This window comes from Dipodomys ordii, unplaced genomic scaffold (assembly GCF_000151885.1).
Source record: "Dipodomys ordii isolate 6190 unplaced genomic scaffold, Dord_2.0 Scaffold1, whole genome shotgun sequence".
NCBI classification, from domain to species: Eukaryota; Metazoa; Chordata; class Mammalia; order Rodentia; family Heteromyidae; genus Dipodomys; species Dipodomys ordii.
Genome location: NW_012267217.1, coordinates 33,863,744 through 33,890,384, shown reverse-complemented (window position 1 = coordinate 33,890,384; position 26,641 = coordinate 33,863,744). Strand labels below are relative to the sequence as shown.

Sequence of the window (26,641 nt, the reverse complement as noted above, 5' to 3'; positions counted from 1 at the left end):
TCTACATGAAGCTGCGGTTGCCTGAAACAGGAAACCCTTCTGACAGGAAATGTTATTCTCATACTCTCAAACATTCTGCCTTCTTAAAGAAGGTTCCTCTAGGTTTTAAGTCATTTGATGCAAAAATTCTTTGGTTTAAAAACTGGTAACGACAGGTCATTTTGAGAGCAGAAGACTGGTTTGGTTTTTCTCTCTGCATCTCTTTTTCTCCTAAAGAGAAGAAGCTAGAACTTCCCGGAGAAGGAAATGAGAAATTGCATTTTTTTACCAACTAGGATCTTGTTTTCTGCCCTAGACTTCTAAGTAGACATTGTTTTGCCTATCAAATCAGTTCAGTTTTGGAATCACAAATTAGAACCCTGATGTTCTACCCGGAAGTTCCCACGGCAATTACTCTGGGGCCTTTGCTCTTAATTCTCCACCTCCAGTTGCTGTTGTTGCTGTTTTTTTTTTCTTTCCTGGCGGGGACAGCACACCTACCAATCTAACTCCCTACCAAAAACAAACCTGGCCAGCCTACATGACTCTTCCCTGAGTATGCTCATCTAGATAAGGGTTGGGAAATTAAGGGCTGAGCACTCCCACACAGTGTCTGTTGTACCAAACAGACACAACAGTTGTTACCCATCACTTAGACTGACAGCTGTCATCCCTCCCAGCCCTGGCTTTGTAAGCTGTAGCCACTAGGTGGAATTTTCAAAAATACTAATATAGTTATCTAAATTTTGGTGGTGTTGCATTTGATTCTGTTGATTTGGATCATTTTACGGCCACCTCTGTCAGTCATGCCTAGGAATAAGAAGGTTGTAGAATTATAGCAGTACTATCCAATAGGTTTACCATTTAGCATACAGTTGGAGGAATGGAGACTTGAAAGTATAAAATAACTTGGCTGTGCTAATGGAACCAGAGAATAACAAACTCAGAACTCAAACCCAGGCCTTCCATTTTTTTTTTCTTTCATCCTACACTCACCACTTCTGGAATATAAGCAAAGTAAAACCCTTAAACTTCAGTCTACCTGAATGTCTTTCCTACCTCTGAACCTTTTTACCAGCCCAGCTAGTGTCCAGATACACAAAGTTTGTCAGAAGCTTGCCAGAGACGTGGGCCTTCCTTTGCCGACTGTCATAAACAGACTTCTAGCCTGTGTTCCTTAGCTTAAAGATGCAGGTGCACAGTTGCAAATGAAGGCAGATGCTGTTGGCCTCTTCGCAGGTATGCATGGGATCCTAAGTATTTCCTTAGAGAACCAGTCTGGTTTGGATGAGAATATTTTCCTCTCTCCGAACTCCAGCTGCTTCCTTCATTCTTAGTCCACAGCTTTTTTTTTTTTTTTAATTCTTCTCTGAGACATACCTCATTGTGTTATCCACACACCCTTGAATTCCTGGGCTCAAGAAATCACCCTGCATCAGCCTACTGAGCGCTGAGGACAAGGTTTCCTAGCTCGGACAAGGTTTCCCTGAGAGTGATAGGAAAGAGCCTTTGGAAACACTGAAACTTAGGTGAAAATAGAACAGATATTTATCAGGTGTGGTCATTGTAAAGTGGTCTTTCATGGTCTGGACTGAGCACATCAGTTCCTAGGAGGAGGCTTGGGCCAAACACATGTGAATTCCCCTGTGTTTGATTACCACTCATATCCAAATGCTTCCTGCCTCTATCACCTGGACTACTTCCTGTGACTCCAGAGGAAAAGCAAGGGATAGTCTGTGGTGTGACCTTTGTTATCAAGAAAACTCGCTTAACCTGCTCCATTTGCCCATGGCTTATTGAAACTAGATTTCTGGACTCAATGGCTTTATCATTATCAGTTTCTCTCTATATATATTATTAGATATAAACTTTATTTTGCTTTGAGACACCTAGATTCATAAACCGTTTTGCAAGGGTGAAACAGTACTTTGTGAAAACAAAAATCTTAAAGCTACAGAAATTTAAAGAGTTCTTTAAGCCTTTGCCTCCATTTCAAACACAACCACTCTATCATATTGAAAGTGCATGACACGATCTTTCTGGATTATAATAAATACTCAAAGCCAAAAGCTACTCCTTTTTTTGTTTAACTATAAAACTATAAAAATGTGACTTTTCTGTTATTTTTCCTTCTTCAATTTTAATGTTCTCAATAAATATCATTTGTAAGTTTCCTAGGAGAAATGGGTGGTGCTAGGACTGGACAAGAGGTGTGTAAGATGGAGCCTACAGCATCTCATCATTTCTGTCAGAGTCTAGAAGTTCTTAAAAAGCCATATGGCTGGAGGAATGTGAGAAAGGCAAGAGAGCCAAATTCCCCAAAGCCCAAAGCTGGAACAATTGGAGGAACAAAAAAACAAGTAAAGGAATATTGCACTCTAATCCAAAGTATAAAATAAATGTCTATACTGATTGACCATACACATAAATGGAGAATAGGAAACTCTCATGCAGAATATTTCCAAATAATTGCACATAGTGACTTTCTCCCAAATAGTACAACGTAGAAAAGTTAACAGCAAGGAAATCTGACAAACACCATCTCAGTCATAAGCCACATTGATAGTTTACATCTTTCTTATGATAAGAATGGCACTTATTTCTCTGGTCTTCTTTCTCAAAGCCCAAAATCTCATTCCCACCACAAGAAAAGCATCTGATAAATCTTCACTGAGGGCCATTGTAGAGGATATCTTATTAGTGCTCTTTAAAATTGTCATGGTCATCCCAAACCAGGAGAGTCTGAGGAATTATTAATAATCAAGAGGAGACATGATAATTAAGTGTACTGACATTCCTGGATGGAACAGAAAAGAGAAAACGGTATAAAGTATGTTTTTAGGTAATACTATGTCAAAATTGGCTCATTCATGTTATTGGTTTTACCCCCCTCCCATGTAATATGCCAATCTCAAAACCAACAAGTTGTGCAAAAGAGTTTTTACTCACAAGGAAGCTCAACTTAATGAGTACAACAGCTCCATGTCTCAAGTCTAGTTCCTCAAGGAGTGGATTTAGAGATGTTTGCGGAATAAAGAAACTGGGTGGTTTTAGATGTGGGGAAAGGTGACTAAAGGTAGGCCAAAGTAAAGTACTTGAGAGTCTGCACAGGTGTAGTCAAACTTCATGGCCATTCACAGGACATGTGTTCAGAGCATGGCCCTACTAGCAATCTGAGGGAAGAGTTTTAGACCCTTAGAAACATCAAACACCACACATCTGACACCTGTGCAGGTCCAAGTGACTTCAAGGTCAACAGCTTCAGCTGGTTTCAGACAGATAAGTGTGGCCTCCAAGTTCCTAAAAAATAACAAGTGACCATACTTACTTCAGAGGTGTTGACTACAATAAAATTAGTGGGAATCCATTGCCTAGCTACTGGATTCTAAAAACAGTCATGAAAACAAGTTAACTCAAAGGAAGTGAAGCCCTGGTGTATATTCTGATTTTCCATCCATTTCAGTTATCACAGGGATACCATAGTAATGCCAGATATTAACAACAGAGAAACTAAATCTAGGGTACACAAGAACTGTGTAGTATTTTTTTGCAATTTTGCCATTTTTATTTGCAATTTCTCTGTAAATAAAAACTATTTTACAATAACAAGTTCAGTAAATACAACATGGAGTCAAGATCTGGAGAGATTTAGGAAGTTTTTTTCCAGATGATTTTTCTCACTGTCTTCTTGTCTAATGAGCAACTGCCTCTGTGCTAATTTTTGGTTGTGTATACTCTTTGTTATTACTGGAGTTCAGCAGAATAATAATTTCATAGAGTTAATTATGTGGAAAGACCAAATTAGTAGAGATATTGACATATAGAATTATCTGGAGGGCTTAATATTCTGCAGGTCTTATTTATTGCAATAAACTCATCCCAATGATCTTATTTTTCTATTTGTCACACTCAGGGTCATTATTTACAATAGATTAACTGAAGTGTAAAGAAAAGAGGGTTTTCTGTTAAGGAAAATGCATTTACCTGTTCCTCCGAAGTGGTATGAATTACCAGCATCACAGAATCTTCAGCTTTAAGCTGTTTTCTTTATATAGATCTGAAGCACAATATAGATAGATAGATAGATAGATAGATAGATAGATAGATAGATAGATAGATAGATAGATAGATAGATATAGATTATTTATATATTCCCTGACACTAATGAGAAATTTTAATAAAATATTTATAAGGTGATTAAAAATTCCACATGAGGTAGAATTAATTCCAGGATAGTAGAGATGCCCATTCTCAATTATAAAAATACAAAAATAATCCTATAGCCTATAACATTGATAACTATTATTTTTCACTAAAATAATTCTGTTTTAGGATTTTTCCCCCTAAAACAATAGTTTTGTCACTAGTTTATAAACACTATCTTTTGTTTATTTGGTTAGAGCTTGGAGTTTTGTTCTACTCATTATATTTCCACCCCAGTTAATTTGTTTATATTGCCTGGCAAAGTCGGGGGAGGGGAGGTCAGTAGTGGTAAAGTGAGTGGAAACTGAGTCATCATGGTTGAATGTGGTAGGAAATGGCATGCAAGGGTTGCCCATTTCTATTCAGCTAGTCTGCTCAGTTGTTTCTCTAGGGAGGAGGACAATGAAATTATATTCTCCCCATGTATTACTATTTTTGTTAATAATAAGTCCTGGCTACTAGAGCTCATGTAATGTCAGAGGTAGAATCCTGTGTTCTAATAAAACATCCTGGGCCTTTAATTTCTTAGTATTCAAAGCAGTAAAGAAAGAGTATCCTGGATAAAGAGAGGATGTTTACACTGGGATTATTCCGCCTCTTTTATTTTCATGGCCAATTCTGTAAAAGGCACCTTTATTGAAGTAAGAATGAGTTCATTATGCATGCTATGCTATCAACAGTCATGTGTCTCACCGATCTCACTTAGGCTAGGGAGAGATGTGCGTAAATCATTTCAGTTTGGTGGCTGAAGAACTTTCTGCGATATCTTTCTTAAGCTCTCCTGGGACAGGCAAATAAAAATAACTGGAGAAGATGGGACCTGCCACCGTTTTCCTCACTCCTGCTTATCTAAAAACCAGCAGGTCTCACTAAGGATGGGCTTCAATCTGCAAAGCTCCGAGTTAAACTTAGGATGCCATTTGTTCACCTCCAAAAGAGACATTCACAAAATACCTTGCTGGATGCTACTATGACTTGGTGTCACCAAGCCAAACTTTGTTTATCATTCCCAAATTCTAAACTCACCCAGCAAGCCCAACAACTAGGACTGTGCTGCTATAAATAATCTGCAGGTGAATCAGAAGGTGCTTAGGCCATGCATGTCTGAACAGACTGGTAGGAAATGACGGTGTGACTTCCTGAGGCCATCAAATCTTCCTCTATTTTATGTCCTATTAAAGTACTTTGTTTTCAGTTATTCTTAGTTGAAAAACTAAGACTAAACTAATTCACTATTTTAACATCTGTCGGGTGCTGCCAACACCCCGGTTGGTTTTCCAGCCCAGACTCAGGGTGACATGTAAGGTGCTTCATCAGCACTTAGCCCCAGAAATCCAGAGCCACCATCAGACAGCTGCACTTATTCAGAAATGCCCAGATGCAGCTGTTGGGTAGCTAGTTGCATACCCGTTGTCCAGACTTTTCTGTATTTCCATGCCAAGCCTTTAGCTGTGGAACCAACCTAACCGGCAAAACAGGAATGCAACAAACGATCTCTCTGATATGAGTCATGTTAACTATTTATATGGAAGAGGTGGCTAAGACATTACAGCAGCCACATGTACCATGTGTCCTTGCTGGGGCTTGTTTTATTGAATTGACTAGACATAGCTACAAATAGTAATCTATAGCCTGCTCTCAGATCTGCAGCTTTAAATTTTGGATTTTAAGCAAATCAGAGTTTAAAGTCTTGGATTCAGAATGAATCCATTCATAAAGTTTAAAGAAGACCAGACAATCCCGGACTAGTTAGATACTCTTCCTCCTAGAAGAGCTTTGTTCTCTTGGGGTGGGGGTGGGAAGAGGATGAATTTTATTTTTCAGTTTAACTCCTTCATGGAATATTTGTCTTCTCATCAGCCACATTCAGCTATTATTATATATAAAAAAGGAACCAACTAATAAGGTCTTTGTTATTTTAACACATTTTAACGTGCTAGAAGATATTTCGCAGTGAAATGGCTTAACATAATTCATTGGTTTGATTTCTGACAATGTTTTCAAATAGAGCCATCTTTTAGGGATTGGCATAAACTGTTTATGTCACTGAATCAATATACCAATTCATTGTAACTGTGTTCCAATTCATTCACTCTGTTAGATGCCAAATGATGGATGTAAATAAAGTTGATTTTACTAAGACACCAGTAGGAATTCTAATTATTGATTTAGTAGTATATCTTGAGCCACTATGGCATATCAAACTTGGGATACCAAAATAAGTAAGGTACAGTGCCTGTCTCAGTATGGTACAGCCTAGTATGTGTGTGTAGGTGGGGGGGGCATCACAAACAGATTATTATTAATCCACTCTAGTAAGTGCAGTATTTTTAAAGCACTCAAAAGTTAAAGCTCAGAGAAAACTTGCATTTTTGAACTGAAAGCCACACTAAAACCCATTTTGTTTATACCCATTGTCCCTGTAAGGAAATGGACTCTTTTTGGTTTTTTGGTGGGTTTCTTCTTCTTCTTCTTCTTCTTTATCGTCATCGTCATCGTCATTGTCCTCCTCCTCCTCCTCCTCATCCTCCTCCTGTTCCTCCTTCTCCTTCTCTTCCTCTTCCTCCTCTTTCTTCTCTTTTTTTTTGGTCAGTTTGGGGCTTGAACTCAAGACCTGGATGCTGTCCCTGAGCTCTTTTGCTCAAGGCTTAGTGGCTCTCCCAGTTTGAGCCACAGCTCCATTTACAGTTTAGAGGTAGTTAATTGGAGATGAGAATCTCTTAGACTTTTCTGCCCAGGCTGGCTTTCATCCACAATCCTCAGATCTCAGCCTCCTGAGTATCTAGGATCATAGGCAGGAGCCTGGCTGGACTCATTTCTTATTTGCCACCTGGTTAAATTGTCTGTGACCCTCATGTGGCTTAGTTATAAATGGAGGCATCAGTAGAGGCTGGACCACAGCACACTGATGTTCTTGTGCATATCACACCTAGTCATTATGGCCTTTCTTTGAGGTTATATACACACCAGGATATTCTAGCCATTGATGTTTCCTTGAAAGATCTCTACTAAGAAAAGATTTATAGTAAGCTAGATATTTTAATAGACTGGCATTTTTCTCCTACTTTCTTCTTTTTGTAACAGCAGTTGGCAAAGTTTTTCTATAAAGGATCGGACAAAAAGTATTTTTAGGCTTTGCCTACTGAACATTTTGTGTAGTACTTACCCAGCTCTGCCATTGTAGCAGGAAGGCAGCCAGAGAGCATATAAACAAATGGTCACAGCTGTGTTTCAATAAAGCCTTGTTCACAAAAGCAGGGGGTGGGTCAGATTTGGCCCACAGGCCATATAGTTCTATAAGAAATATTGTGTTCATCTCGACAAACAGCTGACATTAATTAACTGACTCCATCTAGCCTGAGCTAGATGGAGTATTAACCATTAAACTTGAGATAGGGACACCTGTCTCAAGGCCTGGCTCCTCTACTGCAGCTTTCCTTTGAGGCAAATCACTGATCTGGCTTCTTACCTTTTTCTCTGTAAAATGAGAGGATTGGACAAATTTACTTCTATAATGCCTTTGACCACTGACATTCTCTCCTCTTGAGTGGGCACAGGGAACTGAGTGTTAACAAGGTAAAATTAGTAAGGAAAAAGATAAAGTCCAGCGAGTGCTGGATTAAAACAATGGAGATGAAAGGCTTGGGCCTTTGCCGATGAGTAGTCATTATGAGTCAACAAAGCAAAGTGGTTGCCCCAGAAAGCTCGGTAATTATTTTCTTGGTATTTAGAATTAGATAATCTCATCACATATTACCCAGTCTACCTTATGATGTAAGCGGATAATTTGTGTGTGTGTGTGTGTGTGTGTGTGTGTGTGTGTGTGTGTGTGTGTGTGTGTGCGCGTGTGTGCTAGTTCTGGGGGCTTGAACTCAGGGCCTAGGCACTATCCCTGAGCCTTGTTTTTTGCTCAAGACTAGTGCTCTACCACTTGAGCCACAATTCCACTTCCAGCTTTTTGGTAGTTAATTGGAGATAAGAGTCTCACAGATTTTCTTACTTGGGCTGGCTTCAAACCACAATCCTCAGATTTCAGTCTCCTGAATAGCTAGGATTACAGAAATGAGCCACTGGCACCCAGCATAAGAACGTAATTTTAACCTGCATTCATGGAGGGAGGCAAGTGTTTAAGCTTCCTCCTATCATCCCAAGAAACAGCCTTACATGCTCCAGTGTCCAGGGAATCCCTGCCGCCACTTTCTAAGAATATTTAAGGAGGGAAACAGGAGTAGGGGAAGAAGCTGAAACAGCTAAACCTAGAGATCCTATAGAAAGAGATTTTTAAAAATTCTCTCTTTAAGATCAAGATTAGTACCAAGACCATTATTGGTGCATGCATGCATGCATGCACGTGCGCACACATGTACACACACACATGCACACACACACACACACACACATGCACACTTAAAAAGAAAGGAAGAAAAAAGGCAGGCAGGAAGGAAGAAAGGAATGAAGGAGGGAGGTAAGGTAGGAGAAAGAAAGAAAAAGGAAGAAAGAAAAGGAAGGAAGGAAGGAAGGAAGGGAGGGAGGGAAAGAAAGAGAGAGGAAGAAAGAGAAAGGAAGAAAGAAAGAGAGAAAGAGAGAGGGAGAAAGAAAGAAAGAAAGAAAGAAAGAAAGAAAGAAAGAAAGAAAGAAAGAAAGAAAGAAAGAAAGAAAGAAAGGGGCTGGGAAGGTGGCTCAGTGGTAGAGTGCTTGCCTTGCATGCTCATGAGGCCCTGGGTTCAATTCCTCAGCACCACATAAGCAGAAAAAGCCGGAAGTGGTGCTGTGGCTCAAGTGGTAGAGCACTAGCCTTAAGCTGAAGAGCTGAGGGACATGCCCAGGCCCAGAGTTGAGGCCCCATGACTGACAAAAAGATAAAAGGGAGAGAGAGAGAGAGAAGGCAGGAAGGGATGGAAGGGGGAAGGAAGGAAAGAAGGAAGTGGAAAAGACTGAACATATAAAGAACGTTGAAGTTGAATAAGTATTACACTTGTTCTTGGTGGCATAAGAAGCCAAAAATAGGGCAGTGGGAGGAGGCCCCAGGAGGCTGTGTGAGATGGATGCTCTTGTTCCAGGGAGGGCCAGAGTCCTGCTCGGGGAGGCCCCACACAAGCTGAGGACCATCCCCTCCACCTTATCCTGTGGCCCACCTGTTAGCCCAATATATTCAGCTGCCCCCAGAGAGCAACTCCACCATATCATCTTAAGACGAGAGCAGCCCTGAGCAGCTGCTAGATTTACCTGTCAGCTGCTAGGTTTCCTGTCAGTGCTGTGTGGGTGTGAGCTCAGTGACTCCACTGGTGATGTGTGAAATAATTTTACTACGCAGATTGACCTTTTTTACTTGAACATTTATGCACCTCTTTTCATGGCTATTAAAAAAGATAGACCAAGTAAATCCAAATATGATAGTTACATCAAAAAAAGAAAGTTATTTAGTAAAAAGGTATTAAGTAAATATTTTTAAAATATTAAGTAAATAATAGGACACATATTTAGAGGAGCAATTGAGAAAGTAATGGACTATATGTTGAAGTCTGACCTATGAGACTCTCATGGCAAACACATAAAAGCCATCTTTATTTTGTTGTCTGGTATGTCAACTCTCTTTTCTAACTAGGATGAAATCTTTTTCTATATTACTTGATCTCATCACTAGACAAGACTCAGATGATTTCTCATTCATTAAAAAAATGAAGTAAGGCTCACAGAATAAATATTTCCTTAATCCTGCCACCCCACCCCCATCTACCACTGCTTTTATATGCTGCCTCTGTCTTCCTTATCTTTGCATCTGTGTGCATGTGTGCAGGGTAGATGTCCTCTATAGTTTTTTATATTTAACATTTGAATTGCTTGATGGCAAACTCTCTTTGCTGCAATGGTTTAGGTGTTCTTAGCATTATTGGCCACTTCAAACTTAGCACCATCTTTTTTTCTTCTACTTTGAGCATGATGTCTAAATACAGTGAAATTTGTTTAAAGAGTTTCATACCTTTAAAGAAGGTGTTATCCACATACTTTTCTTAGAAATATTTATGCATTCTTACTTTTATTGTCAGTTATTTTCTTTTTATAATTTTTACCCTATCATTCCATTCTTTTTGGTCTGTGATCTCCCTAGGGGGGCTCCTATCTGTAATATCCTTGCCTTTCTCTCTGTCTCTGAGACTGACTCTCTCTCTCTCTCTCTTGCTCGCTCTCACTCTTGCCCTCTCCCATATACATCTCTCTTCCCTCCTTCAAAAATGTTCCAGAAATATTGTGAGGAATCCCTGTCCTAAACAGCCATGCAACTGACTCCATCTAGCTTTATCCTAAATAAATAGTTTTCTTGCTGGCTCCTTTTCTCCATAGCTTGCTTCCAACAATTAAAAGATTTGTGTCTGTATGTGTTTGAGTACATATTATTATACTATTAATATATTTCCTCCATTATACATTATTTCATGTGGAGCTTAGTTTTGGCTATTTCCCATATAAATATCTATTTCATTATTTTGGGTGAGGAAATTGTGAAACCAGGAGTTTGTTCAGTTTATTTTGGATAGGCTTGATATGTAATGAGAATTTTATAGAAAGTTAAGTTTAGAAAACATAGGCCCAATATCTAATAACCACATAAAAGCTGATGATTCTTTATGGTGGATTTTTTTTTACAGGCTGGATTACAGTGGGCCTTCCAGAGAGTTTTTCTTCTTGGTATCCAGAGAACTCTTTAACCCTTATTATGGCTTATTTGAATATTCAGCCAATGACACATACACAGTACAAATAAGTCCTATGTCTGCCTTTGTAGACAATCACCATGAATGGTAAGTATGTTTTTCCTTAACAGTTTCTGCAATATTAATTTTTAAGTGGGAACCCACATATCTTTTTTTTCTTGAACAAAGTTGTATTATCAGTTCTATATCTCCTTTGATTCTTATTTTTCTTATCAAGATATTAAATATACAGATCCTTGCCAAGCTTAGGTATAGGTTATATTGCATAAGCAAGTTATGTAGAATTCCAAACCTTTTGTCCTTTTGGGAAAAAAGTTGTAGACAATGTTAGGCTCCCAGAGTGACCTCTAAGCCCCTCTCCTAGGAATCAGGCAGTTTCTCTAATAGCACCTTGGTCGTGATTGACACTGAGGGATAGGAGAAGCAGCTGGAGTTCTGGCTAGTGCAAAGGTGGGATTTTGGTGGCCAGTGTCGGGTGGTAGTACCTGGAGGAAGTGATGGTAAAGGGTGGGGAAAGGCCACAAGCAGTGCTTACGCTCCCACATTCAAGATTTATAGCCAGCTGTTACTTCTTTCCTAATTTCGTATCCAGAATCAAGGAAAACCAATTCAGGATTCCCTCTGGGGGTACTAAATCTTCACCCTTTCCTAATGTCCTGACATCTTTTGTTAAGGCCCTGTTTTTGTAGACTTCAAATATTTACATAATCCCCATTCACTTTTTCCTGTTCAATTTGACTAACAGTAACAAAGGAAGAACATGAGTAGGACTAAGGGAGAAAGCTTCTTTGAGTCAGGAGGTCACTGTTGATGTGTGCAGGGCATTAACTATTAATACTTACTCTTCAAATTCACTTCCCTCTAGTTACAAGTTAGAGTCCTCTAAGCCTGTTTATTACAGTTGTGCTGACACAAGTAGATATAAAGAGAAACAAAGTGCTGGCCAATAATTTCCTTAAGACTGCATGAAACTAGAATTACAAATATTTTGAATCCCAGGATAGATTTACTTTCAGAAGGTGTAGACTTTCAAAGAGCTACAAACTTGTACACTTGTAATTCAAAGGAAACAAGTATACACCTTAGGCCACCAGTTCAGTCCTAATACTACTTGTGTTAGACAAGAAAGGATTTTTGCTTTTGTTTGCCTTTTCCTTTTTTATATTTAGTTTTCTTGCTGTCCTTGGGTAGAATCCAGGGCCTTACATAAGATAGGCAAATAAGTGTTCCATCTCCCCATGAAGCTATAGCCTAGCTTCTAGTCAAAAGAGATGTATGTAAGAAAATTTCCAAGTTGATTCAGAATATTCTTGAGTTTTGAAATTTTGGAGAACAGAATGCCCCTTGAGAAAAGTCCCCCAAATGTCCATAGGAGTAATTCTTGAATCATGATAGCTATCATCAGTGGTCAGGTTTGAAAGAACATTGATAGGAACTTTCTCAATCTGAAGTTGGGCTTTTCCTCTAGAGAACTGCTATTGTGTTCATATTAGAGAAATCCAGCTAATATTCATGTGCACATACTAGAAAGGTGTAACAATTTACTTTCTCTGGTCTCATGTCTGTCAATATCTCTTGGAAGTGATACTGGGGAAGTCCAGTAAAATGCCAACTAGGGATTCAGGTTGTAAATTATGGGGTGCTACATGGTGATATTATTAACTAAAGGTAAAGGTGGCATCTGTAAATGTCAGTGAAACAGATTTCTTCAACAAGTAGCTATAAATTAATGGCTAATGAAGACAATCTACAGTGTCTGTAAGTTCTCTTGGACTTTGGAGGCAATTCATTTTGAACAAACTTAGTGGATCAGAATTGTAACAGATTCTGGGAAGCAAGTAAAACCACTTAGAAACAGCTCTGTGACCTGTAAGCTATCCCATATTTTCTTTCATAGGTTCCGGTTCAGCGGGAGGATCCTTGGCCTTGCACTAATACACCAGTATTTGTTGGATGCCTTCTTCACAAGGCCCTTTTACAAGGCACTTCTGAGAATGTAAGCAAAGTTTTATGCTTATGTAATTAGCATGTGAACATGAGTATTTACTGTATGAAGAGCGTCTTCTATCAAAATCACTGTTTATCTGTTCACTATTTCAAATCTGTAGTTAATAAACTAAATAATGGCTTAAGTTTCAGAAGCAAATACAATTTCAGACATGGTTAATGTAGTTTTTTTGCCTTGGGCCTTTATTCCTGTCCAGTCACCAAAATCTTTGTTTCACTTTAATTTATTTTCATTTATTGCAATGGCTGTGTCTTTAAAACAATTGTGCTTCAAATACAGCACTGGAATTCTTGTGGCATTAGTGCAGATTACCAGTAGAATACTTGTGGATTAGTCTCGGTGACTCATGGCCTCCTGTTCTTTATGAAATGCGTTTTATATTTTGCTTTGTACAAACCTTCACATACTTGGTCAAATTTTCATTCTCCTTTGTTTTGACTCTGCTTGGGTAGTGTTTGTGAGTGGTAGACAATGCCATCCTGTTTTTGAGATCTCCCTATATGCAATGCGATAATTTATGATGACAGATGAAGCTTTTATCTCAAAATACTTGACTTTTCCTGTTATCATGATAAAAGATTGAAATTAGCACATGGTTTGTTGCAGCTCTCTGTACGGCCTGAGTTCAAACTCACAAAAAAAAAGCACTGAATCATGATTTAAGACTGTCAGAATTATGACATTATCTGCCTATTTTAGATATCCTTTCTTAACCCCTTCCCAATAAAATTATTTATTATTTGCTAATTATTGCCTCCTAAATAATTCTTTGATTTATCTTATCTCCACTCCCTTTTCTTTTTCTTTTTATTGAAAAGGTGATATGCAGTAGAAAGCCCACAGATTGGGAGAAGATCTTCACTAGCCAAACAGGCAAGGGTCTCATATCTAAAATATGCTTAGAACTCAAAAAATTAAATCCCCTAAAACCAAATCCCCAAAGAAACAACTTCCCCATTAATAAGTGGGCTAAAGATTTAAAGAGAGACTTCTCAGAGGAGGAAATAAGAATGGCCAAAGATACATGAAGAAATGCTCAACTTCTCTGGCCATAAAAGAAATGCAAATCAAAACAACATAGAGATTCCACCTCACACCAGTTAGAATGACTATAATCAAGAAATCTAATAACAACAACAGATGCTGAAGGGGATGTGGCCAAAAGGGAATGCTACTGCACTGTTGGTGGGAGTGTAAACTTGTTCAACCACTCTGGAAAGCAGTATGGAGGTTTCTCAAAAGACTAAATATAGAGCTCCCCTGTGCCCAGCAATCCCACTTCTGGGCATTTACCCAAACAAGGCCATATTAAAGCTACCAGTACAACTATGTTTATCACAGCATTATTTACTATAGCTAAGATTTGGAACCAACCCAGATGCCCCTCAGTAGATGAATGGATCAAGAAAATGTGGTATAGACACACACACACTGGAATTCTATGCTTCCATGAGAAAGATTGACGCTGACCCATTTGTAAGGAAATGGAAAGACTTGGAAAAAAATCACATTAAGTGAAGTAAACCAGACCTGAAGAAACATAGTTCCCATGGTTTCCCTCATTTGTAATAATTAGTATATGTCTAGGATAATCCTAGCAGATGAGCAGAATAGCTCAATAGCCATGTTCACATGACTATACAAGATGATGCTAAGAGAAATGAACTCCACGACAGGGACACAAGAGATTTTTCTTTGTTGTTGTTGTTTTGATATACTGTGTCATTTCTTGTTTCTTTTGTATTTTCCCCCTCTGATTTATCCCCTGTTGTCACTGTATTTGATTTTGGTACCCTGGATATTGTATATATGTTTATCTGAATTAGGGAAGGAAAGGGAAACAACAAAATGGTGAGACAAAGGATAAAGGGGGAACCAATGCAGCAGTGATACTTACAATATAATATGTTGGAAATGATCGGTACAACTGGGGGGAGGGGGGTTAGATTGAGGGGGTGGTAAAGTGGGAGAAAAATGAGGAAGGGGGTAACAAGTTCAACAAGAAATGTACTCACTACCTTACTTAAGTAACTATAACCGCTCTGTACATCACCTTGACAATGAAATTTTAAAAAAAGAAAAAGAAAAGGTGATGATTGGGCTGGTTACAATTACATAAGTAAGGTATGAATACATTTGTTTTTAAGAACAAATGTATTTATCTCCACTCTTGATAGCCCTACCTTTATTAGAATCCTTATTTTAGCCAGATTACTAAAGTGGTCTCTTATTTCGTCTCCATCTCATTCAAATAATTTTCTACATTCATTGTGACTTCCAAGTCACCAAGCTCCTCAGCATGGCACTGAAGACATGTAGCTACCTTCTGTGTCTTGTTTTCTGAAAATTATGTTGTGTTTCATACTGTTGGGTTTTGCTCATTTCTCCTCCTCCTTTCTTTTCTTTTTCCTTTCACTTCCTTCCCTTTTATCTCTAACGTTTAATCATCATTACTTATCATCTGCTGTAAAAGGTTTTTCCTGAATTTCCAAATCAAAGCAACTGTCGCTCATGTCCTCTCTGAGCGTTCCCCTCTGCCTTCCTCATCTTTTTTTTAATTGAATATTAGCATACATTTTTAAAGGCATCAATTTTAAGTACCATCTTCCTTATGATCATCTCATGTTGACTTATCTACTTATGTGTAGCTCTTAAATGAGCCTTTTATCTACTGAAAGCAGCAACATCAAGTTTATCAAATAGCTCTTAAGATATCAGGTCCATTATTTGATGCCTAATTAATGTTTTGAATTAAAAAAGAAAATGACCCTTGAAATTGAGCTGAGGGAGGGGATTTCAAAACAACTCTAACAAACCAATTATTGCCACCTTACAACAGGGCTTAAATAATCACTTTCATCTCATGCAGATCCTGTCTCTGCAATGAAAAGAAAAAGGAGGAGAAATAGAGAAAATCATAATTTTAGAGAGATTCTTTCACTTGCTGTTTTCAGAGCCACAGAATAAGAACTATGAAGAAAAAGGGGCTGTATTGAATATGAGTTATAGAATGAATCTCGTCTTTAAAAAAGGACAAAAAACCCTACAAAATTAAAGAATAGAAATATATTTTAAAAATTCAAATTAGGAGAGCAGTATTTTAAAACACTATACTATAGCCAAAAAGAATACTGGATCCAAGTTGTCACCTTAGTTCAGATGTGGTACCAGCGTTGCAGGACTAGGTACATCTTACACATCCAGAACTCTTCTTCCTGTGGCATTTAATGTATCCCAAGTTTAAAAATGTATAATTTCTGAGTTTTTTCACTGGCTTGGTTTCTGAGTCTAAGAGCATTCCAGAAATCACTGCCTCATTCTTTGACGTTGTTCTGCCCAGTAACCCTGGGATTTGATATGTGTTTGTTCCTGTTTGTTGTTTCAGTCTGTGTGACCTGAGTGATCTGGAATACCTTGATGAAGAGTTCCACCAGAGCCTTCAGTGGATGAAAGACAACGATATCCATGACATCCTTGACCTCACGTTCACTGTGAATGAAGAAGTGTTTGGGCAGGTCGGTGTAGGGCAACACCTGATTTCTGAGTATGGCAGCTGGAGGCTATTGGTTGGTGAGACGTTAATTCCATGACTAAGATCAGATGTTTGTTTATTTGTGGCTCATTGGGTGCTTTAAACCCAGAATTACAGTAATGATAGTTACAAAGATTTCTTTTTCCCTTTGCCGACTACAGATTAAGATATTTTCATTTGTTTATCATAAAACGATCTTATGTTGTCAACTAAATTATCCATGAAAGGTCTGAGAGCTGGCAGGTTGTAATCCTTGCTGCTGGGAAAAACAGAGAATGGAGGATCATGGCTAGTGTTGGCAGAAAAGTTCCAAGATTTTATCTCAAAGATAACCAGCAGAAAACAGAGATGAAGTGTGGCTCAAGTGGTAGAGTTCCAGCTGAGCAAGTACAAGGCCCTGAGTTCAAATCTCAGTATAACCAATAATTCAGTAAATAATGGAATAAAGAAACAAGTAAATAAATAAAATGAAATACCACCAGAGATATGAAAATGTATCTTAAAGAGACTATGTTTTAATAGTTTATGTTGTTCTAGAGCTCAATATTAAATCATTTAATTGTCCTATGTATTTAAGAAACTGAGACAATGTAAGCAGTATTTTGGAGAAGGCTTAAAAAGCATTTTGAGCCGGGCACCAGTGGCTCACCCCTGTAATCCTAGCTATTAAGGAGGCTGAGATCTGAGGATTGAGGTTCAAACTTTCAGCAGGAAAGTTGAGAGACTCTTATCTCCAATAAACCACTCAGAAAACCAGAAGTGGCGCTGTGGCTCAAGTAATATAGCACTAACCTTGAGCTGAGGAGCTGAGAGACAGTGCCAAGGCCCAGACAGTTCAAACCCCATGACCAAAAAATAAAAATAAAAAAATAAATCTTGGTTTTATTTTAAAGGTGGTGGAAGGTAATTTAACTTTTTTCCTTCAGAAATCAGGTCTTCATTCTTAGTAGATATTAGTATTTGGTGGGTTTTCTGAATTTCATATGTTTTGAAAAATAGGTATAAGATGTACTTGGGTGCCAATTCTGTTTCCTGAAATAATCTTTTCTACTGACTCTATAGCTTCTGATAATTCTAAATTTAAGAGAAATTGGCAAAAATGGGTTGTCAAACATTCAAATAGCAAAGGGCCAATAACTGATGCCAGTTCACCTACATTTTTTTAAAAAAGCATATTTTGTTAGTCATATTTTCTCTACCACTGATGCTTTCAAACACCAGCTCACTACCTAGCAAAAGTGTGCAAAAGGGACACTTATTTGTGGGGGGCCCAGAAGCCAGTTGAGTTCTATTCATTGACAGCAGTGTGTACCATCAAGTATATGTACCATCAAGTATGCTTTCTTGTTAGTTCTTTTGTTTTTAATCCCAGATTACTGAACGAGAATTGAAGCCAGGGGGTGCCAATATCCCAGTGACAGAGAAGAACAAGAAGGAGTACATTGAGAGGATGGTGAAGTGGAGGATTGAGAGAGGTGTGGTCCAGCAAACAGAGAGCTTAGTGCGAGGCTTCTATGAGGTAAACACCAATAGCCGTCCTACAGGCTTGCACTTGGAGAGCAGTGAACTTTATCCTGCTGTGCCTTCCCCATATAGAATGTTCCCATCTCCTTTCTCTTTTTACTGTTACTTTCTCTGTTTTTACTGTCGTTCTCTTTGTTGGAAAAGGCCAGGGTTTTCCCTACATATCTTAGAAGCACACACTAAAAGGCTTAGTATGCTTGTTATAAGAGATTACTGAAAATAATATTACAACCTGATTTCAACTAGCATTTAGTGTTTGAATCCCTACTAGTAACATTTAGGTCATTAATCTTATTCATGCTTTGATATGGATAATCAAATCTCATGCTTGATTAGTGAAACAGCTGTTTGTGTGGATCACAATGAGTTGTTATGAGTATTACCTGTGACTCTTTCAGTAAGAGCACTGGATCTTTTTCAAAAGAGAAACCACAAACTGGATTTATCAGCCAATTATGGTCAATTATGAAATTAAAATCCTCCCATCCTACCACTAACCAGACCCAACCCTGCTTAGCATTTAAGACTAAATGAGATTGGGCATGTTTAATTTGATATGGCAATAAATAGAACTGAGGCAAATCGTATCAACCTTCTACCAACGATGGGAGTTGGTGGGGAGGAGGAGGCATTTATATTTGCAGAAAGGATGTACAATTTTCTTATAGGAGGTACACATATTATTCCCACAATCCCCTGTGCCCTCTTTTCCTGATAAGACTTAATGAAAGCTGATGCGTCTCAGGCTCAGGAGCCTGAACTCTTTTTTTTTTTTCCCCCCCCCACAGGTGGTGGACGCCAGGCTGGTATCTGTTTTTGATGCAAGAGAACTGGAACTGGTCATTGCAGGCACAGCTGAAATAGACCTCAGTGACTGGAGAAGCAACACCGAATATAGAGGAGGTGAAATTTGATTTATAAGATGCATGATTTTTAAAATTTCAATCAAAGGGAAGTGTAAGTCACCATCCTGGTCTCAACCCAGGACATAGGTTGGATGCAGTCTCCCTTGAGACTTGGGCAAAGTATATTCTCTTTTTTCCCTCCAGTCACTTCATTAGCCAAAAGAGGGAAAGCCTGCTTACACTCCATCTGAGGGTGTCATAACTCTTAATTGTCTATGAGGAAATGTGATCATCAAAACGTTAATTATTTTACATGGTTTTAGTGGAGCAGCAGGGAGCTGACATACAGCTGGTCTGACTCCACTTATTAGTTTTTCATTCTAAATCTTCACAGGGGACATGCTTTGAGCTTGCTAATCAGCACAGATTTTTCTGCAGTTCAGTGAACTATCCATTTTAACTCTTGATTCTCAAAATCCAACAAGTTTGGCAGATCCCTTCCAAATTCAAGCATTATGTTCAACTCAAGAGGAAGGCATTGTATGATTAGTTTAAGTGGAAAGCTTTAGAAATTGATTTCTGTAGAGCAGTAAACGAAAACTATTGGAACCTCATTGTCAAAATTGGGAACTGTTGGTGGCACGGAGTTAAAGTTCTTCCCAATAATTTTAAGCAAAGAACACATTTTCTAGAATTTATTGCAGTGTTAGGAATTCATTGCAAAATGTGGCTGTTTTTCAGGTTTGGGGGGTTGTTGTTGTGTAACTCAGAATCTAAGGAGTAGTCATTGTAAACTTGGATAGTACAAAATATACACTTTATTTCCCCAGGTATTAATTACAGAATAAACCAAGATTGACCAGTTTTCCAATTATCTGTAAGTTGAAACATAGATTAAAATAACAGTTATATAAACCTGGAGTACTAGAAACCTTAACATTTTCTGAATTGCTCTGGCTCTTCCACCTCTTCCTGGCTTCTCAGTCTGAAAGACTCCATCAAATTGGTGTTTCCATTGTGATTCTTTCTGAAGTCAGTTGCTAAAGTAAGTTTTCTAGTTGGCCTCATGTGTAATCCATATGTGGCTTTGGTAATTATAGTGTTGCTAACATACAGCTGGCCAGACTACCTGCTCCATTTTCCATTTAATATTCTGGTTTGTTGTACTCTGAACTTATAAAACTTTTGGTGTTGTTAATCTGTGTCAACTTACAAATAATTGGAGAAGTGGTTTGTTAGCAAAATATGTAACTTGTATCTTACTATAAATCGTATGTCATCATTCCATCCCCTCAGAAAATCCTCATAGAAATGCATTTGATCAGACCAGCCTTTTTTTTACTTACTCAGTATAAAATTACATTCACTATCTCTGACTAATCAAGGATCTCTTTCTATGGTTCTGTTGATTTTACCAAGTGAGCATCTTTGAAGGGAGCAGAAAAGGGTAAATGCTAAGCTGCCATGTTTACTAACTCAACTGTGGCACTGAACGTAGAAACCAGCCAGTCTGCCACTTAACACATGTTCACATGTTCACCTGGCAGTTCTCACATTCGCTGCTCTAGAAAAGCCTGAGCATAAACAGCAAAGGCAAAGTAAAGAAGTGCTGATTCATAAGATCAGAAAACTTAAAGGCCACAAAGACCCAATGGACTCATTTCATAGATGAGAGCACTTTAATTGCTCAATAACAAGAAGCCTTTACTAAAAACTGGACATGGACCCTGTGCATCAACCACACCCAATCTACTTTTGTTTACTCTTCACTTGGATCTCTTTCTTATCTAAATAAGACTAAACATCACTGGTAAAGTGGCACACAACAAAGTGAGATTCTCCCCAAATCCTACAACTATGAGAACCTGTGAGGAAACATTCTGATTAAGATAGTTTCTAATCCCTTTCCTTTTGGGGTGGTCATTTAATTCTGACCCAGAATTAAAGCAACTGTCATACACATAATATATAACTGTGAATTCGTTTGAATCATTAATTATACCTTAATCGTTTATCAGCCTCCTCTGAACTTAATTATTTTTCACTGACAAAGATTTCACGACCACTGCCTTAACCCGCCTTTGAGATGACACTTTTGACATTCTGTTAGATTCTGCCAAAGTAGGGAATAAAAGTCAGACTTGGGTGATGATTAGTAAATTTTTGTGAGTTGAATGAACTGTTAAGTTACATGTTTATTAATCAGCATGAGATTAAGTTGGTTTTGAAGTATGAGTGTTATATGTTGATTAACGGCTCCACCAGAACCCATGCGGGCGTCTGTCTTCTTTGCTATTAGTCTTACAGCTTTGCATAGCATTCAGCCGTGGTACCTGAAAAATATTTCTGTGGGAGTGACTGAAAGAGTTAATCATTTCTAGTCACTGCATTTGTATTTTTCAGAAATGAGAGTGCTAAAATAACACATTTGTTGTTCTTCCCATTTAGTAGTGACAAAGTGAAAATGGAGCTCTTGGCTTCATTTAATATTTTTTTCTTTAGCCTTTGGTACTTCTGTGATCATATTTACAGTGCTGTTCCTTAATCTCAAGTTATTGTTTGAGTTTTTAAAATGTAGTGGAAAATATTTAAAATACAGAGTCGGGGGAAAGGAAAGTGGGAGAAAACAAGGGAGAGGGTAACAATGTTCGACAAGAAATGTATTCACTACCTTACTTATGCAATTGTAACCCTCCGGCATCACCCTTACAATAAAATTAAATTAAAAATAAAATTAAATATTTGATAGAACCTTAGTCTTAAGTTATAAACTACCTTTAAAGAAACGAAAATGCTGACAGTCTGAGAGGGTTGTCTTTTGTCATGTTTCTTGGTGGCTGAGGTAGAAGAATCAAAGTTACATTGACTTTTCTCTTTGGTTTATAGGCTACCATGACAATCATATTGTAATTCGGTGGTTCTGGGCAGCAGTGGAAAGATTCAACAATGAGCAACGGCTAAGGTTGTTACAGGTAAGATGCCATTACTTAGTGTCCTTAACACAATAGTATAAATATTTCCCTTCTCCTCCCCAAATTAGAAAAGTGTATATACAAGATACAGGACACCAGAATCAAATACAGTAAAAACAGAGATTACACCATAAGGGGAAGAACATACAAAACAAACAAACAAAAATCACGTGGTCCTTTAAAAACAATAGCAACAAAGAAAAATCCTCTTGTGTCCATATCTTGGGGTTCATTTCACTTAACATAATCTTATATGGTCATATATACATAGGTTGACCCATTGTAACAATGAAACATACAAGACACTATGTTGAAAATGAATTTTACAACTTGAGTAGGGAGGGAGGAGTTGGGGAGGTGGGGAGGGAAGGGAGACAAGGGAACAACTAAGGAGGGGGTTACATTGCTTGATAGGACATGTACTCATTACCTTACTCATGTACAGTATCTTTCCAATAAAAATATTCTTTAAAAAAATATAAATATTGTTAGAAGTGCATATTTTTGACAGTCACTAAGTATTTTCAACAATTACTATGAATTCTCTGTAATACACACATTTCTATATACATACATTTTTATGTATGTATTTGGGTTGTCCCATTTTGATACTACTCTGACTGTATCCTATGCAGCTAGATTCCTGGAGAACATCCAGGCCAAGCCAATGCATTTAATGAAAAGTTTAAGGAGGTACCAGGTGCCAATCCAAGAATCCCAGAGACAGCATTTACCTTCAGGACACAAGGGTGTCCTTCAGCGAAAGGCCCTGGTACGCTGAACCAGCATCTCTAGCAACAGAGAGATGATGTTCCATCCCTGAAAGAGGACCAAGTTAATTTTTAGCCTTATTGACTATTCTTAACTCCCCCTCAACCTTAAAGCCACTTTTAGTGAATTTCATGCAGTTCTTGATTTTTTTAAAGTCTTTTCTTTTCCTTCATCTAACTTTCTACAAATTCAGATAACAGTGACATGCAGAACTTTTTGCATTTTTTCCTTTTTTCTTCTTTCTTTTTCTCCTTTTGTTTTTTCTACCTTCCATTCTTCCTTTCTCTTCTTTCTTTCTCTCTCTTTTCTCTCTCTCTTTCTTTCTTTGTTATTCATTTATCCTGGGAAATTACGCAGCTGATTAGAATTGAGGACGTGACAAGCAGAGCTTACAAGTTGACTGCATATTGGCTTCTTTAAAGATCTGAACCCTAAATTTACAGACTCAAACTCTCTTTTTAATTCCCTTCAAGTTAATAAGGAACGGATGCTAAGTAGACTTAAGTTAACTGATATATCTGCCTATTCATTTTTCAGCATTTGTGATAGTCAACTGCACCTGTAATTTATATTCTAAAACCCCCACAACAGCCTCTTCCACTTTGTACTGCACTGTCCTTTCTTATGATCTCAGTCACAATCTCATGTCATGATTGTTCCATGCCTTCATTCGCCAAACTTCCACATGCCCCCCTCTGCACAGTCATAATGAGGTGCCTTTTCTGGCTGCAGTCTATCTATCTGCAGTCTGTTCTATCTATCTGTCTGTCTGTCTATCTATCTATCTATCTATCTATCTATCTATCTATCTATCTATCTATCTATCTATCTATCTATCTATCTATCGTCTATCTATCATCTTTATATAGTTGTACAAAGGGGTTTAAAGCCAATATATTAATTTCCTTCTATTTCTTGACAGTTTGTTACAGGCACATCCAGCATTCCCTATGAAGGATTTGCTTCTCTCCGTGGAAGTAATGGCCCAAGAAGATTCTGTGTAGAGAAATGGGGAAAAATCACGGCTCTTCCCAGGTAAGATAGAAAATTGTATTGCTTTACTGCCAATGAAAGGTTCTAGGGGAGACCTTAGATTATATGTATTTGGGTAGATAGTAGACCAACAGAGTAGGCTAAAATAGATTTCCATTTTCATATCAAAAATTTGGAAGAAAGTTTTTACAATGAATATCTTCCTGGTTAGTTTCCTAAATAAAGATCTCACTGATCATCCTTAAAATATATGCATCAGTATCTTAAAAGCAAGTTACAGCAGAAGCTAAGCAGTTGCCAGTATCAGTTAAGCAACATTGGCCATCATACTTCTGGCTTCAATCTAACAGCTGGCAGAAGCTATAAAAATTTATATTGATTACTATTTAGAATTACTGTTGCCACTGCAGTAGCTAAGGGGATTTTTATATTAGTTTATATGGTACATAGCTAAAATCTATTGAATATTCTCTGCCCTGGATCCTCACTGGCAACAAGATCATACATTTCCTTGGAGCGGAACATTTTTATTTTATTTCTGCTACTAATAAATGAACTAGACTTGCAAGATAGTGTTTGTTAATTTAAAAAAAATTCCTGAGAGTGAATGCACTTTTTTTTTATGTAATCAGTATTTTGCAAGTAAAAAAGACCTCCCATTACCTCTAATCTTACCAATAATTAAACTGCAACCTGGAAAAGCCAAAATAGCAACATAAGTTTCTTTCTGTCTGTAGAGATAACTTTGAGAAATATGTTATAGTAGCTATATAAAGTGATCAGAGATGGCATGATAGATGTAAAACCAACTTTGAGAAATCTGTCAAAGTTTTCTTGGCAAAGACTGATTCTCAAGAATTGTATTTTTAGCCAATGAAATCGGGTGAGGGAAGGGCACTGAAAATACAAATGCAAAGAGCAATGAAGACGCAAATTCTTGCTTGTCTAAGCCTCCTGGTCTGACTTGCAGGCACCATGATCTGAATAGCGTCACTGATTAGTATCTGGTGGGCTTGATGTACCCAAATGTGCGGGTTGTAATTTTATTATTTGAAGAGGCAGTTTATTGTAGTTGTGCTTAGATAATGAGAAGTTTTCCTCTCTTTTGTTTCGCAAAAGCTGCTGTAGACACTAATATTCTTCACTCCGCTGAAAAACCTGAGAATTAGCAGAGAAAATGCATGAAACAGCAGATTAATCATGTGGCACCTTCTGCTGACATGTATTTATGTAAAGCCACTGACGTGTAAGGGAAGAAATTGGGGCAATAAATAGATACATTGGCTGATCAAGGAAGTTTCATGAACCCTGGTGAGCAGAGAAAAGTCATTTGTTGGAAACTTTGTTTTCTCATCTACCTTGTAGGTTTGTAATTCTGAGGATTAATTGAAATTATTCACATTAAACACTCTCCTCTAATTAGGTATCAGTGTCTCATGCCTATAATCCTGTCCACTCAGAAAACTGAAATCGAAAAGATTGTAGTTTGAGGCCATCTGAGAAAAAAGCTTCTAAGACCCCCCCCCCCATCTCAAACAATAGCTTGGTATTATCAGGTATGCCTGCTATCCTAACTGTGCAGGAGGATCATGATTCTGGGTTGGGTTGGGTGAAAAGAAGACCTTATCTCAAAAATAACCCCATCAAAAGGGCTGAAGTTAATACTCAAGTGGTAGTGTGCCTACGTAGAAAACATGAAGCTCTGGGTAGAAAAATCCAATGACTGGCATACAACTCAACAACAAAAACAATTAGTCCAGTCTTTGGCCCTGAGGAAGCATCTAATTGGTGATTGCTACCGTTGTGATTACCATCAGCTGTCATCTGAAATACACATTAGGCATTAAAATAGTGGAAAGAGTACAAAGCTGGAAGTTAGAAGACCTGGGTTCTAGTCTCACCTCTGCCATCAACTAACCCTGAACCAACAAGGTGACTTGATCTGTGGGCTTCAGTTTGTTTATCAAAAGGCTGGGAATGATGGCATGTTGGGCTTGGTTGAGTAAGAGGTACTACGAAAGGTTGCTGCAGCATCTTGAATCTTGGGGGTCAGACTGAATTTACATCTCTACTTCCCCATAAGTTCCTGTGCTGACTCATTAGAGACAATCATGATGTTCTCTGTATTGTTGCACACATGCAGTTGGGTAACACACAGTGTCATGTATACCCAAGGCTGGTTCTACTGCATTCGGAGTGACAAAGCCAAACTCAGAGAGTATTTGTGATGGCTGATTGAGATCATGTGTTTTATAAATCTCAGGGATAGTATGTTTCCTTTGTTCTTGTTAAACCTTTGTCCTGAATCTCTGGAAGCCACTGTACAACTGTGTTAAAATATGAGAAAAAGTAATATTAAAGCACTTTAGTGCATGACAGTACAGTATCAGCAGAAACACTTCACTGACAACCTAGTTATTACTCTTCATATACTACTTAGATGTGAAAATATAGATTATCGCAGACTACAGTCCATTTCTTTATGTATAAACTATATATATTATACATTATAAATTTATTTATAATTTATATATATTTATATATAAATTATAATTATATTATACATATTTACAGAGCTGAAGAGCTGTTTGGGCTTGTTCTGGTCAGCCCATTAGTACTTCCACATCAAATATTTAAGATGTTATAGTGTCTATATATTCTAAAGAGAAAATGGATGAGGCCTTCTTATTTTAAAAATGTGCACTTTTTTAAAATTTAATTTAATTTTATTTGTGAACATACTGTACAGACGTTGTAAAGCTCGTTTTGGACATGACAACTTGTACTTCTCATTGTTGCAACAGGTCCACCTGTATCCTTAGACGACTTGTTTTTCCCCATCTCCTCCACAAGTTATACTGACATCAAATATAGTGAAAGCAGGGGTTATACTGTGGGGGAGGGACATACAAAGCAACAAAGAAGTAATCTTATAAATGCGTTAGAAACACATGCATGAACGAAAAAAACATTAAAATACATATCTAAGGGTTCATTTTCTTAACATCACATTATCTGACCTTTTCCGCTTGACTCATACATATACTAGATATTGCAAATAAGGGAAACCATGGGACCTATGTTTCTTTGGGCCTGGCTTA

The 26,641-nt window shown here is 37.8% G+C and overlaps 1 protein-coding gene across 4 annotated transcripts in view; it reads left to right on the top strand.

Annotated features, from left to right (window-relative positions):
* Hecw2 (HECT, C2 and WW domain containing E3 ubiquitin protein ligase 2) overlaps positions 1-26,641 on the top strand; it is a 218,544-nt gene that overhangs the window by 177,658 nt on the left and 14,245 nt on the right. For all 4 annotated transcript variants that reach the window (XM_013013284.1, XM_013012535.1, XM_013011815.1 and 1 more), the window contains exons 22-28: positions 10,830-10,982; positions 12,793-12,891; positions 16,289-16,418; positions 17,808-17,954; positions 18,748-18,862; positions 21,691-21,776; positions 23,470-23,582. In XM_013013284.1, the coding sequence (XP_012868738.1) occupies positions 10,830-10,982; positions 12,793-12,891; positions 16,289-16,418; positions 17,808-17,954; positions 18,748-18,862; positions 21,691-21,776; positions 23,470-23,582 (843 nt within the window). The remainder of the gene's footprint in view (positions 1-10,829; positions 10,983-12,792; positions 12,892-16,288; positions 16,419-17,807; positions 17,955-18,747; positions 18,863-21,690; positions 21,777-23,469; positions 23,583-26,641) is intronic.